Source organism: Pseudorca crassidens, chromosome 8, assembly GCF_039906515.1.
Source record: "Pseudorca crassidens isolate mPseCra1 chromosome 8, mPseCra1.hap1, whole genome shotgun sequence".
NCBI lineage: Eukaryota > Metazoa > Chordata > Mammalia > Artiodactyla > Delphinidae > Pseudorca > Pseudorca crassidens.
Window position 1 is genome coordinate 18,072,056 of NC_090303.1, and position 20,008 is coordinate 18,092,063.

At 39.3% G+C, this 20,008-nt stretch overlaps 1 protein-coding gene across 1 annotated transcript in view; it reads right to left on the reverse strand.

Moving 5' to 3' along the window:
• Positions 1-20,008, reverse strand: part of PRKAR2B (protein kinase cAMP-dependent type II regulatory subunit beta) — a 110,403-nt gene that overhangs the window by 24,281 nt on the left and 66,114 nt on the right. Inside the window, exons 3-5 of the mRNA XM_067745953.1 lie at positions 17,382-17,434; positions 10,149-10,232; positions 10-116 (exon numbers count right to left, since the gene is read on the reverse strand). Of these exons, the coding sequence (XP_067602054.1) occupies positions 10-116; positions 10,149-10,232; positions 17,382-17,434 (244 nt within the window). The remainder of the gene's footprint in view (positions 1-9; positions 117-10,148; positions 10,233-17,381; positions 17,435-20,008) is intronic.

Consider the following 20,008-nt stretch of genomic DNA (forward strand, 5'->3'; position numbering starts at 1 on the left):
AAAACTTACCTATCGATTACATAAAAGTTGTCGCCATCATCACCTTGATCAATTACATGTTCCCCTTCTTTGACCAATTTTTCAAACATGGCATCTAATACTTGAGACATCTGCTCCTATTTTTCAAAAAAGAAAAGACAATCTTGGTTTATCTAGAACATGTTTAGCTTTATATTTAAAGAACCATAATTAGCTTATACTTCTGTGAACAAGCTCAAAGAAATGGAAATATCATCCTTGCCATTAAGTCTTGTCAAAAAAAAAAATACACAGAGGGCTTCCCTGGTGGCGCAGTGGTTGAGAGTCCGCCTGCCGATGCAGGGGACGCGGGTTCGTGCCCCAGTCCGGGAGGATCCCACATGCCGCGGAACGGCTGGGCCCGTGGGCCGTGGCCACGGAGCCTGCGCTCCGCAACGGGAGAGGCCCCAACCATGAGAGGCCCGCGTACGGCAAAAAAAAAAAAAAAAAACACAGAATAGTCCTCCTCACCACATACAAACCAGATGATTATATATTTACTCTCATATTCAGTACCTGAATAAAAGTAATTATAATTAGTCTATTTCAGAATATTTGCAACTATCACTACTTTAATATGAAAAATTAACCACCAAGCCATCATATACCTTGTGAAATATAACCTTAGCAACTAAAATGATCACGTTAATAAAGAACTACTGCAAATGTCTTTTAAAGATACCTAAACTTTTAAAAAACTTCCCTATTTTAGTCATCACTAAAATTTATATAGAGATTACCTAAATATTTAGTGAATTTAAATCCTGACTCCAATCCTTCTTGGTTTAGCACTAAAAACAAAATAGAAACCAAACCAACAAAAGCAAAACCGAAAAAGATTGTAGCCAATATTCCACCACTATCTTTTGTCACTAAGGTTCTCTTCAAGAAGCAACCATATACCACCCTAGGACAGATTTATTAAAACTGAAGCCAGAAACATCAAACCTATCAGTCAACAACTATTTAAAAATTTTTATTCTGCTAAAGTGTGCTTGTCAAGGCTTAAGGATAAACCTTACCTAGTGAGAATAAACTAGGAGGCAAAAGAAATCTTTCCTCAGAACAAATACAGGAACAATTCAAAAACGTCTGAATAGTTAAAAACAAATGGATATGGAGAAACAGTATGGTGCACAGTAACAGGAAAGTCAGAAGTCATAAGAAGGCTTCAAGTAACTCCCAGGCCAAAATCAATTAGTATTATAAACAAATTAAGGAGCTGAAGACAGATTAGAGGGTGAAAAAGATGCAAGTAGAAAACACAGGTTGAAGAAACAAAATATTCTGGATCAGAGCATGAACAGACCATGTGTGATTCTCTTCTTTTTGAGACGCCATTAACATTTCACAGAGACTATCAAGGTACGACTCCACAACCATGAGAATGGGAAGGGGAAACTGGAGGGGAGATTTCTAGAGCAAAGGGAAGTTAAATGGGGGCAGAGAGAGCATGCAGCCCAGAGAAGGGCAGGTGGGCCTGCAGTGCGGAGGGACTGACCACCTATCAGAGCTCCAGAGGCTCCAGACTGGGAAACACCCGGTCCGGTCAGAACGGGACTGAGACACAGCTGAAACAGGTAGACCGATTCAAAATCCTCCACGATCCGTTGATACCTTCCTTCCAAATGCCTCAACCCTGAACACAGAACACCTGGCAACCAAATATTAACCCCAATTCTTCCCAGACAAAAAATCAGAGTCAGGTTCTTGGGAGAAACTAAATAAATAAGAGAGAACTAGAACAGCTACTGTGAAGATTGGTGCCCTGGAACAAGGACCTTCACTTGCTGGGATGAGGGGTTCCCCCATGTTAACAGCTGGCCCCCTGTCACTCAACCAGCAGGACACTGGTGGACAGCCCTGGCATGCTTACTCAGGGCTCCACATCAGCTTTCCGTGGCCCCTCTGGGAGCCTACAAGACTAAGATAAACAGCAGTGTGACACCAAATGAGCTAGAAAATTCAACAACAGTGATGAGCTTTCAGCAAGTTCTACTTTGTATACCCAGAGATGTTCACACAATGTTATATCCATGAGATGAAAAACAGGCTATTTAGAAAAAGAGCCAATCAGAGAAAAATGGGTAAGTTGAAAACTGAAAACATGATTACCACATTTTTTTCTGCCTTTTAAATATTTGATTTTTGAGAGCAGTTTTAGGTTCACAGCAAAATGGAGCGAAAAGCATAAAGAGTTCCATAAACCCCCTGCCTCCACCCAGCCTCTCCCCTACTGTCAACATCCCCACCAGCAGGTACATTTATTACAAGTGATGAACCTACACCGCCATCATTATCACACAAAGTCCACAGCTGACATCTGGGTTCACCCTTGGTGCGGTGCTGTACACCTGGTGTGTTTTGACAAATGTGTGACATGTACCCCCATTACAGAATTTTCTCGTAAAAGAACTAAGAAGGTAAATTAAAATAAAAACTTCAAAGAAAGGCGACAGATGAAAAGACAGAAGCTCCAGACAAAGTGATATTAGAGATAACAAAGGGGAGAAAATCATCAAAGAAATACGCAATGAATTTTCCAGAACCACAGGATGTAAGTTTTCAGACTGAAAGGGCTCACTCAAGGGCCCGGCACAATCAAGGACCAGAACCTCCACACACACACGACAGTGTGGTTTTAGAACATCAAAGATACAGATCTGACCTGCAAAGCTTCCAGAAAAGGGGGAAGGGGCTCTTAAAAACATAAAAAGATGTTCAACTTCTTTCAAAATAAAGAGGAATGCAAATCAAAATTGAAAGGAGATACCCTTTTTCACCTGCCAGATTCAGAAACATAAAAATGTTAGACTAACACACTGGTGGAGATGGTGTGGGAAGGAGGGTTCCTCCGGCAGACGGCTGATGGGAACGGGTCTCAGAGGGCGCACTGTCAACAGTCGGTATCATTTCAAACACGCTACCCGTCACCTCACTATTCCTTGTCTAGGAAGTTATTCTATAACACATTTGTGAAATGACATGTGCATGGGCATTTTTCACTGCAAAATGTGCATTGTAATAGCAAAGAATTGAAAACTCAAGTTTATCTACAGGTCTCTGGATAAATAAGTTTGATACATCCATGCATTGGAAAGCTATGCAGCTATTAAAAAAAAAAAGTATGGATTTTGAGACCCCTATCTTTTACTGGAGTTGCTGACAAGCACGAGAACACTCAAAGAAGGGCAATCAGGAAATCTGAAACCCTGATGTAGGAGGAACTTCAGCGAACACATGCTATGTGCAGCCACAATGATGTCGTCGGTGATTCCAGAGGCCAGGACTGGGACTGCTGGGTGGAAGTTTCTGGAGATTTTGGAACAATGTTAAGACCTGTCTAAGAAGGACAGCTCTCTAGCAGTGACAGGGCAAAGAGATGAGCTCCCTGTTCCTGTCAAGACAGGCTCACCACCTTCCACATGCTGTCAAAAGGGCTCAGTGGTTTTCAAACTGTTTTCTGGAAGCCAGGGATTTTGAGGAGGTGCTTCAGTGATCGATTCTGTAAACAGCTGATTTTTTTAAACCATTTTTTAGGCTTGAAGTACAGTTAATTTACAATGTTGTGTTAGTTTCAGGTGTACAGCAAACTGATACACTTATACACATACATTTCAGATTTTTTTCCCCTTATAGGTAATTACAAGATATTGAATATAGTTCCCTGTGGTATATAGTAGGTCCTTGTTGATTATCTATTTTATATATAGTAGTGTGTATATGTTAATCCCAAACTCATCCTTAAAGTGTGTTCTAACCACTAAATATTAAAACTAAAGTAAATCAACATGTTCGGATGGATTACATATACATTTTTTATGAAGTAAAATTTCATGTCACATTAAAATTAACCATTTTAAAGTGGACTAGTGGCCACAAAGTTGTGCAACCACCACCTGTACCTACTTTCAAAACGTTTCCGCAAAAGGAAACCGTGCGCCCGTTAAGCAGTCATTCCCCATTCTCCCCCCCACTAGGCCCTGGCAGCCACCAATGTGTTTTCTGTCTCTGTGCATTTACCTATTCTGGATATTTCATATAATGGAATCACACAATACATGATCTTTTGTGTCTGGCTTACTTCACTCATTATAATGTTTTCAAGGTTCACCTATGTTATAGCATATATCATACTTCATTCCTTTTTACGGATGAATAATATTCCACTATATATATATACGAACACACACCACAACTTACTTACCCATTCACCTGTCGATGGACACTTGGGTTCTTTCCACCTTTTGGCTATTGTGAATAGCGCGACTATGAACATTCATATACAAGTATTTATTGGCACACCTGTTTCAATTCTTTTGGACCTACACCTGGGAGTGAAATTGCTGAGTCATATGGTAATTCTATGTTTAACTTTTTGAGAAACGGCCAGGCTGTTTTCCACAGTGCTTGGGCCATTTTACTTTACCACCAGCGATGTACCAGGTTCCGATTTCTCCACATCCTTGCCAACACCTGTTATTTTCCTTTTTAAAAAAACGATACCCATCCTAGTGGGGGTGAAGTGGTATTTCACTGTGGTTCTGACTTGTATTTCCCTAGTGACTAACCATGCTGAGAATCTTTTCATGTGCTTATTGGTTATCTGTATATCTTCTCTAGAGAAATGTCTATTATTCAAGAACTCTGCACATTTTAAAGTTGGGTTGTCTGTCCTTTTGTGGTTGAGTTCTAAGTGTTCTTTCTATATTCTGAATACGAGGCCCTTCTATAAAGCTCTTCTAAGAGTTTTATAGTTTTACAGCTTACATTTAGGTCTTTGATCCATTTTGAGTTAATTCTTGTACTTGGTGTGAAGTAGGAGTCCAACCTTGTTCTTTTGTGTGTGGATACCCAGTTGTCCCAGCACCATTTATTGAAAAGACTATTCTTTCCCCAGTGAATGATCTTGGCATTTTTGTTGAAATCAAATGGCCATAGATGTATGGGTTTGTTTCTCGACTCTCAACGCTATTCCATTGTTCTGTATGTCTATCCCTATGCCAGTAACACACTGTTTTTTTTTTTTTTTTTTGCGGTGCGTGGCCCTCTCACTGCTGTGGCCTCTCCCGTGGCAGAGCACAGGCTCCGGACGCGCAGGCTCAGTGGCCATGGCTCACGGGCCCAGCCGCTCCGCGGCACGTGGTATCTTCCCGGACTGGGGCTTTAACCCGTGTCCCCTGCATCGGCAGGCGGACTCTTAACCACTGCGCCACCAGGGAAGTCCAACACACTGCTTTGATTACTGCAGCTTTGAGGTATAAGTTTTGACATTGGCAAGTGTGAGTCCTTCAACTTTGTTCTTCTTTTTCAATATTATTTGGGATGCCTCTTCTTGTATATACAATATTAATACATTAGACAACAGCAAAACGCAATGTGTTTTCATGGTTTAGCTTTATAATACATAAATGCTACCAATTTAAACTTTTATAAAAATAAATACTGATAAAAATAATTTTAAGAAAGAATATGAAAACGCTATAAATACAGAATACCTGTTAGAAAAAAAAAAAGAACTGGGTAAGAACTCTACGTGTAGAGTTTGCTGCCACCGAAATTTTAAAAAGAATATACTTGTATATACATAGAGTAACCCTAGAAAAATATGCACGATAGTGCTAAAAGAACTTGGCTCCTGAGAAACTGGATTGCTGGGAGACAGGGATGGAAGGGAGATCTCCTTTCACTGACTACTCTTTTGTTCCTTTTGAATTTTTGTAAATTCTATATGCATACTGATTTAAATTTTTTAATTAATTGAAAAACCAAACTCTCCATTTAAACAGAGAATATAACATTACATCTTCATGTGGGTAAGAAAAACTTTGGGAAGAAAGATGGTGATGGGTTTGCAGGACGTGGCTTTCATCCCCTCCCTGGATTCCCGTGTAAGCTCTGGCACCTATGTGTGAAACAGCAGCCAGGGCTGAAGACGAAGCCAACGGGGGGCAGTAAGACAGTGCCTTCTCTATGTGCTGCTAATTGGGAGTTCATCAACCCAGGCGACATACGGTCACCTATTAAAATTATGAAGTTTGATTAAATGGTTTACTAACATTTTATTTTGCTTATTATTTATATTTCAACTCGTTTAGAGCAGATGGAGGGGGACGATCGGCTTTATTGATTAGCTAGGTCTAGCCCTGAATGTCAAGTGGAGAAAAAGATGAAATATAGCGCTATAGTAAATTTTTTTTTTGTTATCTTGGAATTAGCTGCCTTTTAAAACGTTATCACGCTTAAGAATTTGTACATGGATAAATGAAAAAGTAATCCCTGATAAAATACAGAACATCTATTTCTTTTAGAACTTCTCTATGTGACAGGTGTCTCTTCTAGTCAATCAAAATGTAATTTCCCCATAATTATGCACAGAGTGAAAAGAACGTAGGAAATATTCAATATGCAGAGGCTTATCTCGGTGACTGACAGCTACTGTAGGAAATCCACATCTTATTCGCCTACAGAATGTAAATTAGAGACTGAGCTCGGTAAAAGGGCTTTGACTCCCTTAAAAAATAACAATTTACTCTCCATTAATCAAAGAGCCTATCATATAGCATAAGAAGATTATTTCAGTTTGCCTAAAATTAGAAATATTTCAGAAGAAAAATGGCCTGCTGAGTCGAGCATTAAAATATTCATGAAAAGAATATCTTCAAAGAGGTTAATAATTATAAATGCTGTGCTCAGTGTATGAATATACAGAACTCTAAGGAAAACTGTTCTGAGGTCTAGGAGGTGCTAGATTTTCAAGCTAAACAACGCCTTGAGGAAAGTCAAGTGAGATAGTGGATGCAAAGCCAAGACTGTTCTTCTTGCCGGTTAGTAATTACGGCTTCCCCTTCCTCCTTCCAAGTTTTTCCATTTCAGGAAACGGTACCACCTCCGCTGCCAGACACTGGGGGTCATCCGAGACTATTTCTGTCAGGTCTCGATTCATTCAGTCAGCAGGTACCAACTTCTGCTCGTCCTGAGTATTTTATGAAACCATCCCTTCCCCCCTTCTCCTTAGTTGGGCGCGTTTCTTCTCCCTGGACCGCAGCACGGCTCTTTCCTGGATCCATTTCCTGGCACGGAGGGCAGTGCGGTCTCCTCACTGCGCTCCTTTCCTTTGTTCCTGACCTATCCGTCTCTCGCCTTTAACTCCACGCCCTACCCTGCCACCACAGTGACCTCAGACACACCTGACTGTTACTTTCTCTGCTTAAAATGCTACTGTCTATAGTATGTGTCCACTGCCACGGTGCTCCTTCCTGACACGGCGCGCACGTCTGAGCCCCGCCACTGGATGTCTTTCACTTTAGATTCCAGCGTTAACGCGCTCTGTGCTTTTCGTTCAACTTGCGATTTCCAACTCATTTTCTGAGGCTCGTCTCAGGTGGCCTCTCCAGCTTCCTGGATCCTCACGTGGGGCTGAGAGACCCTCATCCTCTCATAGCGCCCTGACCGTATTACAGCATTTATCATGTTTTACCAAATTGCTTTGTATGTGTATTTGAATCCCTCACTAAATGATAAGTTCCAAGAGCACAAGAACCATGTCTAAGTATTTTTGTGGCATCCTACGCCTTCATACAGGCCTTGGAACACAGTGGTTGGTCAAGGAATTGACCTGAAAGGAGCTGCTATATGATAGGCAGATTATATAAGTGGAATATATAATTCAATTTAAATGCATTTGGGTTATGACAAAAAATGTATACAATAAAAAACTAGAAAGCTGCTTAAAATATGAACTTAACTTAAAATCTTCAATCTGCTATGTTTGGGGAAAAATTTCTTATTCCAGGTGGTTATTTGCTGAGAAGAGTTAATTGTTACCTATTTATATTTTGTATCATTCTTAGAAGGATTTAAGATAGTAGGGAAATAAATCAAGATGGTATGAGCTCAAATTCAAAAAAGGTCTTTTGTAAACAACTATGTAAATATATTTACTTCCTCCCTATAAAACATTCAATAATGGTAACTTATGAACTTTGTAATTCCATCAACGGGCTTTTTCTTTTTTGTCCCTATGAACTGTGACCTTTAAAATATATATATTGAAGACCTTCATCAGAGCAGCGAAATTTAAAAACTGGCTTAAAAAACACCTATGTTTATAAAAATAACCATTTTAGTTAAAGATGCTCCCTGCCAGAATATACCAGGAAAAGGTTTTTTTTTATTATTTTAAATGCAACCAAAATTTTCACAATGCTTTAAAAGAGTTAAAGTTGAAATGGAAGAAAAATCAATTTAATTTAGAGGATGGAATAGAATAGGCAGCATGCCAGGAAATTATAACTGGCAGTGATTTCACTCATGCCTGTTCATCACTCAGTGTTTGACTCCACAGTATCACTGTTCGGTCACTGCTGAAGCATTAAAATACTGGTTGAATTGAATAGGGAAGCATGCAAACAAAATAACATATGATAGTACCAAAATACTGACCTCGAACATTTTCACATTGGGCTCTGGTCCTTCCTACTCAAAGTATGGTTGTGGGCTGACAGCGTTGCCATCACCTGGGACCTTGTGAGAAATGCAGACTCTCAGGCTCCACTACTGATCTACTCAACCAGAATCTGCATTTTTAACAAGATCCTCTGATGATATATAGGCATATTAAAGCTTGAGAAGCCCTGTTTTTGGTGACCCTGAAATTCTCCCATGCAAAGCTCTGGCCTGAAAATACAGAACGTTCTTGGCTGAAGCCTACCCCTAAGGATAAAACTAAGGATTGATTTCACAGCTGTCTTCCGTGTGTATCTGAAGCAAAAGAATTAAATACTTAGTTTAGTTCCAATAGCAAAATTATCATCTTATACACACACATAAAGTTGTATCTTTCCACTAATAATTATTTGGTCTCATTCTGGTGGGAGATCATTAGAGATCATAGTTTCATGCCCTTTATTTCACAGAAATAAATCTGAGATTTATTTGGAAGCCCATCAAAATTTCACAAGTTCCTTTTAGTCACTTATTCTACTATTTAATACTACCAGGAAGATTTTCCATTCATAAATGAAATTCCTAAATTTTCTATCTTAATCCCATTTCTTATTCTTCCATTATGACAGAGAACCACCAGCAACCCTTTCTTTAGAGCTCCTAGTTTTGCAGACTTGGTGGTAACTCTAGAGGACGTGGATCAAAGTGGACAAAACTTGTGTTATGTGGCCCTAAAACAAAATCTCCAAAGTCACACAATATAATATGTGATCCTGGAGGACATAACATTAGCATAAATGGTATTAGAAACAAAAGAGCTTTTAAAAATAATTTCAGGGTATAATATAACCCAGCATAGAAGACACTGTATAAAGTAGTACTTTCCTCTTCAAAAAAATGGCCTTTTTAAAAAGACCTCATCTTAAAAGAGTGGGTCTTGATTAATGCGTTCTTCTCTAGGGCATCAATCCGAAAACTATTAAGATGTTGAGTTTGACCGAAGAAAGAATCGAGGTAATTTACCAAAGTTGACTCAGGTTTCACATGGGGAACATGGCAGCAGGGGCTCTTTCCCAAATGACCACATAGCAGTGAATAAGCATAATCCATGATGAAGGAAGCAGAGCATTTAGGTCAGGGTGAAGGGCAAAGTCTGAACAGTACGGTCACTCTAGAAATACACCCCAAACTAAAGACTAGAGATTTCAAAATCTTTACAAAGAAAAAAAAATCCCTCTACCTTTAAAGCCAAGTAAAATTTACTTTAAAAATATGTATAATATGAAAGTCATACATTAAAATAATGACTATTACTGACTGGTGAAAGAGGCATTCCCCCATGGGCCCTGCACATCCCTACGTGTTCCTGTTGAGTGGGCAAAGAATGCAAAGTCTTAACCTCTCTTCACCTGGGCCACTTCTCAGGGCTGTGTTTGCAGCAAGTAACCTTGAGGGATGAGAAGCCTTCCGCCGAGAAACAGGCGCTCACTCCTTGCTATGACAGCAGTGACCTCCCCAGCTCCTAGAACACAACCCACTTCCTGTGTAGACATCTGCAGTGGGGCCTTTACATCGCCCTGGGTGATGTTAGCTTGTAAAGAGGGTGAAATCCAAGATCCTGCACGGTTCTCCACACGGACACTGAAAAAAAAACCGTTGCTACTATTGAGATTTTATCTTACCGGATCCAGGTTCTTAAACAGCAGGATGTCTTTGCAAGCTTCTTGCAATCGATTTCTTTGATCGTCAGTTTTGGGATGTATAATCTAAAAGGACACCAAATTAACAATTAGTCTACTCACCTTGCTCTTAAGGGATAAAATTTCCTAGCAGGATATTAGAATGAAGAACGGTTGGTGCTGAGGTTCACTTTAGGTGACTAGACATTAACTACCAGCCTGCTAAACAGGGGAGAGTAATACAGTTCGTCTCAGGGAGGTGGTGTACATTCATCAATACAGTACTTGAAAGTTTTTCAAAGGAGTGTTTCCCCCAGGTTAGCAAGTTCATTCTGTGAGGGTCTGCATTGGCTAATCACTAAAGACACCAAGGCTCCAGCCAGCGGGAACATACAAAAGGACAACATGTTGTAACAGCTATGTTGAAAATCTACACACTGCCTTTATTCTGCTTAATACTCTTTAATACTGTTTCATACTCTTTACCATTGAACTTAATACTCTTTCAGGATGTAGCTCTTCCCCTCAAGACTTGATAAAGTCTCTAGAAGTGAGTAAATTCTTACCTGTATATTGCCTTAGATGTTAAATACATTTTTATGCACAATGTATATAAAATAACCACGCCCACGGAGATTGCTTTTCCACAGGGAGCAAGCAATCACGCGCTGTCACACCAAGGAGACTATGGATCTGAGGGAGAATGAATCCAACAGTCCTGGTGCGCTCATCTGAGAACGAGTTCAAAGAAAAGCAGTGTACTATTTGCTCAGAAACTTTCATTCCTGAGGGTAAAGGCCAACAGAACGCCTTCTGTAAGTGCGGCCGGCCAACTCTCTTGAGTCCCTTCCGACCAGCAGAAGGCTCAAGGACTTGGCCCCGAAGGCCCATTCTTCTGCGAACGCGGGTACTGTGTAACTGTAAGATGAGTCTGCGAGGCAAGAGATGGTCCTAAAAGCAGAAGACATCGAGTTGGTCTCCTGGAGACCCATACACCACCTTTTCCTATCCTAACGTTGACACACAGAGTGACTGGAAGAGATGCTGAAGAGCAGGAGCCCCACCATCACAGCAACCAGGATCAGGCGGCGGTGAGCTCTGTGCCCGTGAATGCATCAAAACGCGCGACGGGAAAGTAAAATCGGCATTTCAAACCCATCTCACATGGCTAAAAATCAGAGGCCCAAGAACAACTGAGGAAATGTACAGTGTATGTGTACTATTTATGTGTGTACTGCTTATATACTATACACACACAAAAAGCAGTATACACAGGATACCGCTACATACTATTAGCCAGTGAGAGAGGACGTTGCTGCCGTTTTTCCTCTAAGGGTAAGGGATATGCAAACTTTTGTTTCCTATCCAATCAATATTCACCTCAACCTAGATTCTACGACGGCACGTGGGCCCAGAAAAAGCAGATCCTCCTGCCTAAGAACTCACTGCTATACAAAAAACTTAAAAAATTTGGATACGAACTAAATCATGCCAACCAAAATTCACACGTGCCTACTTCAAATAAGGAAGGCTAACACAATGAAACAAAAAGTTAGTTCTCACTTCACAAAAGCCATCTGGAACTCCGAACTGAAGCAATCATAAACGTTTGCCTGCTGAGCAGCTCTATCCTCAGAGAGAAAAGGTTGGGGATGGCGTGTCGCTGATGCTGAAATGACTTCCTAGGCCCAAGAGGGAGCCACCTCTGCCCGGGGTGCCACGTCAGCAAACCAAAGCTTAGATAACTCTCGTGTCCCTATAAATGCCCCGCTTTGCCAGAAACACAGTATATCCAGTCAGCCAATCCCCCAAAGCCAAGCCAAATCTGGGCTCTACGCTTACTTCCTTGTTCCTTACTCTTTATCCTATAAAAGCTTCCTACCCTCCACCCCATTTTGCAGCTCTCTGGACCCTTGGGAATGGAGACTGCCCACTTCGTGCAGTGTTAAATAACGTTTGTATCACTTAAACTGTCTTTTTAAATCATTTTTAACACCGGCTTGTACCTGCTTTACCCTTGTCATCAATTTGTCTTTCTCCCCTGACCCATTCACTTTGTATTAACACCTCACACAAAACCCCACCTTCTGCTTTGCGATCACCTAGAGGGGTGGGATAGGGAGAGTGGGAGGGAGACGCAAGAGGGAGGGGATGTGGGGATATATGTATACGTATAGCTGATTCACTTTGTTATACCACAGAAACTAACACACCATTGTAAAGCAATTATACTCCAATAAAGATGTAAAAAATATATATATATATAATGGAAAAGAATCTGAAAAAATTATATATATAATTGAATCACTTTGCTGTACACCTGAAACGTTGTAAATCAACTATATGTCAATAAAAAATTTTTTAAAACCCACCTTTTTCCTCTTCTTTCTCTCTCCAGCTACTTCTCTTCTTATGAATTCATATGTCCAAATCTTGTTTCTCCATCCTGCCACCCCTACTACTGTCTACTGCTCTCCTCTTTGTTTCCCTTTTTCCTTTCTTCCGTCTACCTGCCATCACTCCTCAGTGCCCAGAGTCCGTTATCTATCATAGCCTCCACCCCCGGCCATGAAAATCCTGCTCTGCGTCCTGGAAAGCAAACAGTCAGAAATCGGGTGAATCTTTGAAGCTCTCGCTCCCCTGCCCTGTACCAACTGCTCAGAAGATGCTCTCCTACTTCTACAGACTCATTTCCTTCTGTTGGGTTTGGTGTGATCCGACATACAAGATCTGCATCTGGATAACTAAGGCCTCGGCAATGTGCCCGAATGTGATTTTTATTATACTGGAGGCCACTTGGTTTTTTATTAAAATTTATTTCTGATTTCAGGATAAAAATCTTATTGGTTAAACAAATACTGATGGAGCACTTACTATGTGCCGAGCACTGTTTTAAGGGCTTTAAAAATTTAAAAAGGGCTTTATTACTAGCTTTATCCTAGTAAGAGACCCCATGAAGCAGGTGAATGCTAAGTGAAATGAGTCAGACAGAGAAAGACAAATACCGTGTGATCTCTCAAGAGAAAAAAAGTAAGAAAATTAACTGGCCCAGGTAACTTCTTCCATGTCACACAGTTCAGAAGCTGTAGAGCTGGGATTCAGTGCAGCTGTAGGCTGGCCACAGAGTTCATTCTAGAAACCAGGGTCAGCAGACCACGGCCTGAAGGCCAAATTTCTTTTTGCATGACCCCTATGCTAAGAATGATTTTACATTTTTTAATGATTGGGGGAAAAAATCAAAAGAATGTTTCCTGACACATGAAAATTATATGAAATTCAAATGTCCAGAAATAAAGATTTCATGGGTCACAGCCACAGCCGTTCATTTATGTGTTGTCTATGTCTGTTTTCCTGCTATAACAGCAGAGCTGAATAGTTGTGACAGAAACAGCACGGCCCCCAGAGCCTAAAGTATTTATTCTCTGAAAATAGTAAAATTCCCCCCGAAAAAAGCTTTACAGGAAAAGTCTTTCAACTCCTGCCATAACCTCTGTTGCCTTTCAATTAAAAAAAAATTAGAAAAACAATAAGTAACACTGACTTACATGTTTTCTTTAAAGGAAACACCGTGCATCTATTTTGTTAAGCAAGGCAAGTCTGTACAAGATATTTTCATATCTGTCCAATCTATTCTCATACCTGTCCAATCTATTCTCCACACAGAGGTGAAAGTAATCTTTTAAAACTTTAAACCGAATTCTCCAGATTAAAACCTCAATGGAGTCCATCACATTCACAGAGAATTAATCCCTACTCCTTCTCCACCCTCACCTCAGCCACTCAGCCTCGGCCACAGCTGCCTTTATTCAGAGCCTCCGACTCCTCCCACTCTGATGGGCTTGGGTCAACCCAAAGTGCACTCCTGGGCTTTTGGCAAGACACTCTCCACGTACATCCTCTGGTCTCACTTCAAGGAGCCCTTCTCCAACTATTCCATTTCATTAGGGACGCTGTTGATCTGGGGGGTTTGGTTTGGTTTTAATTCCTACACCCTGTTACACTGTCTTTTTAGCACTTCATATTTTGTGACTGTTAATCTACTAGCTTGTGGTCGGCTTCTGCTATTAAGACTCTAAGCTCCAAGACGGCAAGAACTCCATCGTGCTCACCACTGTATACCCAGCACCCGGCCAGATATGCAGAAGGCACTCCCAAGACACTTCAGGGAATAACAGAAGAAAGAAATGCTCCACTCTTAAATTTACCAGCTCTTCTCTGCCAGTTTCTACATGCTAGATGTATAGAACCCTTATATTTTCATTTGTTAAAGGTATTCCAACCAAAATCTAATTTGTTGTTTTCCAAAATCAGTCTTAAGTGTTTGAATTTTCTTTGAATACACATCAAAGAATAAGTATCTATTTATACTACTCTGAGATTTTGGGATTTGATAATATAAATAGGGTCTCTAAAATAAGACAAAATGTCCAAATGAAATGTTAGTTTATCAAAATACACTTCATGTTTTCCTTACAGACATTTTCCAGTATGTTTAGAGCCAATTAAATTTTGAAATCTGTAATAATCATTTCCAAGGGCTATGGTACAAGTGCCTTATAGTATCTAAGACAAAAAATATTAAAATATTTTAATATTTATTAAAATGTTTAATATTTTATTTTAGTATGTAAAAAAAAATTACAGTTTTTAGTAGAGAAGAGTCAACCTAATGGAGAACCCAAGACACTTCATTATAATGATTAATATATCATTAATAAATTAATTTAAAAAATTAGTAACATTGAAGGGTGTTACAGGGACAACTCAGGGTGAATGCCCAACCCACAAAGATGCCTCCTTCTCTAGGAACTGCCCTCATTTATTTTTTTAAACATTTTTTAAAAATTTAAGCATTAAAAAAAAATTTAAGTATGGTTAATTTACAATGTTATGTTAGTTTCGGGTATACAGCAAAGCGATTCAGTTATATATACATATATATACATATATTTTTTCAGATTCTTTTCCATTATAGGTTATTACAGGATATTGAATATAGTTCCCTGTGCTATACAGTAGGTTCTTGTTGGTAATCTATTTTATATATAGATAGTACTGTGTATATGTTAATCCCAAACTCCTAATTTATCTCCACCCCACCCCGTTCTTCCCATTTGGTAACCCTAAGTTTGTTTCTATGTCTGTGAGTCTATTTCTGTTTTGTAAATAAGTTCATTTACATCATTTTAGATTCCACATGTAAGTGATATCATATGATACTTGTTTCTCTCTGTCTGACATACTTCACTTAATAGAATAATCTCTAGGTCCATCCATGTTGCTGCAAATGTCATTATTTCATTCTTTTTTATGGCTGAGTAATATTCCCTTGTATATATGTACCACACCTTCTTTATCCATTCCTTTGTCAGTGGACATTTAGGTGGCTTCCATGTCTTGGCTGTCGTAAATAGTGCTGCTATGAACATAAGGGTGCATGTGTCTTTTTGAATTAAGAGTTTTCTCTGGGTATATGCCCAAGAGTAGGCTTGCAGGATGCCCTCATTTATAAGTGGGGTCCCCCAGCCAAAGTCAAGTCTGTGAGAAACTCTCCACGGGGAAGCTGGGATTTTGAACTGAGAGAGACACAATAAGAGTGACGGGCAGCTGAGTCCCTTTCAATGTCGATACTCTTAGGTGCTGCACAAATGCTGTGGAAGGACCCCAGAGGGGGCTGGCTCCTGCCTGCTAGCCACAGCCTAGGGTTTTCTTTAACACTTCCAGGAGTTCTACAAGATTTCCAAGCATATGTCCAATAATTCCCCAATGTTTTCTTTTGTATTTAATCTCAAGGTGATTGTTTTATTCCCACAGCCAAATGAATTTTAACTGGTATAGCCTCCCCAACAAGACTGTTAGAAATTAGTTGGAGTGATCCAGCCAAACACCTTATCAATCACGTGGACCAAATGGTAGCTAACAGTTTTCGAGTCTATGAGATACTGTATATTGTTTTCAAACTGTAGTTTTAAATGTTCTTTCCAATTTAGATTTTTACTAAGCTAAACAAGCTCATCAAACATCTCAATTATCAAGTTTTATCATATACATTTATACACAAAGAACATTGTCTTCGAAGTCACCCACTAGTGTTTCTGCGAGATACATAAATAAAGTGTAGGAGAGGGGAGGGTTTTTCAGACTACATGGAGGGGTAACAGCACATTACACATTAGAGACGATACCGTGATCCTAAGGCAACATAATTTTCAGACTGGAATTTATGGACCTGATCAAAATATGTAAGTTATATACTGAGAAATGAACACTGCAAGTCTGGTGCTGCGAATCCCCATGGGGACAGGAGTGAAATGGGATTTTTCTCCAAAATCTTCTGTGTCATTTAAAGCTCCTGATCTTTCTACCACTGGATTTTATTTATATTTCAGGGAGCTTAATGATGTAATGACTTAGGGATCCAGTATCTGCTTTTCTATATTAAAACTCAATCTTACTTTAGTATTTTTCAGAGCTACAGAAACAGATTTTTGTTTTTATTTAAGGCCAAATAGAAGAAAACAAACTTTTGCAAAGTATGTACTCAAAAAAAAAAAAAAAGTACATGATTACTTTCCATTTCCAGGCTCAGTAATCTCCTATTGAGTTTACTTTCTACTAAATAAATAATAGGAGAATGGAGCTAAAGGACACAGCTTAAAAACTGTTTCAAACCAAACTGGACAAAGTCTTGCGAAAACTTCAAGACCTCCAAGAAATCAGCTTCTGAGCAAACTATCAGACTCACAGATTTTAAAACACAGTAACTGCTGTACTGACATTTTAGATGTAATTTTACTGTGATTTTTTGTTGTTGTTTCAGAGTAAGCTTCTGTTGTGATAAAACAGTAGGAGCAGAAGGCTTTTCCCAGCGTTTTTCTTTCCTAGAAATACTTACTTGTCTAAGAAAAATAACATTATCACTTTGGGAAAGATAGCTAAAAACATTTTTCATCACAGACTATATTTTTGCAAGAGAAATAAAACCACAACTTCAGTGAGTTTTTATGTTCATCTTTCCTCTTATCCAAAGAGAGAGATGCTTTGGATTGAAGTAATTATACAGAACATGAAGAAGAAGTAAACTATCAGGAGATAAGGCTAGGAAAAGAAACAGTCAAGATAATTCCATTATGCCCCCTGTTAACCTATATGCCTCTTAACATCTTTTCTATTATTATTTTCTTTATCCAATACGGGAGTATAATTTAAAATTAACGCATTCAGTAAATTACATACCCTGGACTCAGCATCGTCTTCTTCTTCATCAGGATTATAAGCTTCTGCACATACTATAAAAATAAAAATGGACATTTTAAAGATTCCTTCACCAAGAAACATGCTACAATAAATATATCTTGAAAAATTAGTGAACAAAAAGAGGGCTGTGGTGTAAAAAACCATTAATTCACCTCATCCAGGGCAAGCAGTCTACCCCCCAAAGCCAGTTTGCTATTGCAATTTATAAGGAATTTACTAAAATATAAAGCTGCACTTTAAGACACTGATAACTGCTTTCTCTTATTCAGAGAAACATAGCTAACCTCTTTCATCTTCATTTCCAAGCTACAGAAATGCATAAGATCAAAAAATTACCTGAAAGAACACACACAAAGTCTAAGTCTGCTTTGAAATGATCAATTTAATCAAGCAGTTATGAGTAACTTTCATAAATTATCATAACTCAATCTTCCAGGAACAAATGCTATTAATATTTTGCATATTCCTTTCCAGTCTTTATTCTGAGCTGAGTTCATACCGCATCCACAATTTTAAAACCTGCTGTTTCATTTAACACTTAAGAATTCTGTATGTCATTAGAAACATTTTGTAAATATTGTTTTAAGGATTGCTAACTAGTTACCATAAGCTATAATTTACCACACCCCTAATGCTAGACACGAAGCTGGCTTCTGTTAAAACAACCTTGCAATAAACATCTTCATGCATAAACATTTGTCTACATTTCAGATTATGCTGTGGAATTATTCCCAAATGTTATTTTGGGGGCTAAAAGGTATGACAACTTTTAAGGCATATTTATCACCATGTTTCCTCCCAATGGGATTATACCCATCCAGTGTCCTATAAGCAGTGTGTAAGGAGACTCCTCTAAATGGTACCGCAGACTCAGATATTAATGCTCAAACTCTCTGCCAATTTAAATGAAAAAAAGATCTAAATTTTTAAGTATTACTGAATTTGAACAATGTTCAAATGATTCTAAGCTGACTGTATTTCCTCTTTTGTCCCTATGTCTGAGGCATTTATTTTTATATTTGGTTTTCTTTTTGACTTATACCAGTTTCTCAATACCACTTTGTCATATTTCTTATAATCATTTTATCCAGTTTGCTTTTTTTTTTTTGCCACACCATGTGCCTTTCAAGATCTTAGGTACCCGACCAAGGATTGATCCAGGGCCATGGCAGTGAAAGCACGGAGTCCTAACCAGGGGACGACCAGGGAATTCCCTCCAGTTTGCTTTTTAACTATAATTACCAATTTTTTTTTGTCTTTGTTTTTTTGATCAATTATGCATGCTGTTTGTTTTTAATGTAATGACATCAGGGAAGAAAATTCCCCAATATGATTTAAACCCAATTTTAAACATCACAAAAGTACCACTGCTTTTGAGTTGGGTATTTGTAAATCTTCTTTATTTGCAAATCTACAGATCTGTCACTTCTCTTCTTTCAGTTTGTAAAGGTAGACCTTTTTACATTTACCCTTTAATCCGTGTGGACTTGATTCTGGCATGGATGTAGAAATGAGAGCAGAGGACAGGTGGAAGGCTGACAAATGTCTTTCCAGGGGCCTCAGCATGGTCTCCGGAGTACTGTCATCTTTAGCTCAACGACTGTCATTACTATTACAAAACCTGCCAGTAGCTTTCTTTTCTCCAGGCATTGCTCTATACACCTAAGCCAGTGAGTGCTTCTTAACCAGGGCCTATTCTGCCCCGCAGCATGACACTTAGGCAATGTCTGGAGACATTTTGGTTGTCACAGTTGTGGGAGGTTAAGAGGAAGCTGCTGGGGGAGGCTAGGGATGCTGCTAGACACCCCGCCCCGCACAGTACAGCTCCCTCGCCCCCTCTCCCCAAGAAAGAACGACCTGGTCCAAAATGTCAACAGTGCTGAAGTTGAGAAACCCTGACCTGCTGTACATTTTCCCCTTCAATCTCGCAACAACCCTAAGATAGGTGTCATATCACCACCTGGCAGATGAAAGAACAGGGCACAGTTACGTATCTTGGCCAACATCACACATCGTACATCATCTTGTAGCACCACAGGACTTGACCCTAGGGCTGTCTGGCTGACTCCAAAGGCCTTGTTCTTTTCTTTTTTTTAATGTTTTAGAAAGCGGCTTTATTGAGATATAATTCACATGCCATACAATTCACCCATGAAAAACGTGCATTCAATGCGTTTTGGTATACTACATTATAACTTTTAAAAACTGTGGCAGAATATATATAACACAAAATTTGCCATTTTTAAGTATACAATTCAGTGGCATTAAGTACATGCACAATGTTGTATAACCACCACCACTATTTATATCCAAGACTTTTTCATTACCCTAAGCAAAAACTCTGAAACCATAAGGCAACAACTCCCCATTCCTCCTGTCCCCCACCCCTGGTAACCTCTAATCTTCTTTCAGACTCTACGAATTTGACTATTCTAGGTAACTCACGTAAGTGGAATCATATAATATTTGTCCTTTGTGGCTGGCTTATTTCATTTAGCATGATGGCTTCCAGGTTCATCCATGTTGTAGCAGGCGTTAGAATCTCATTCCTTTTTATGCAAAGGCTTTGTCCTTAACCACTGTCCTGTGCATGACGGCTCTGGTGA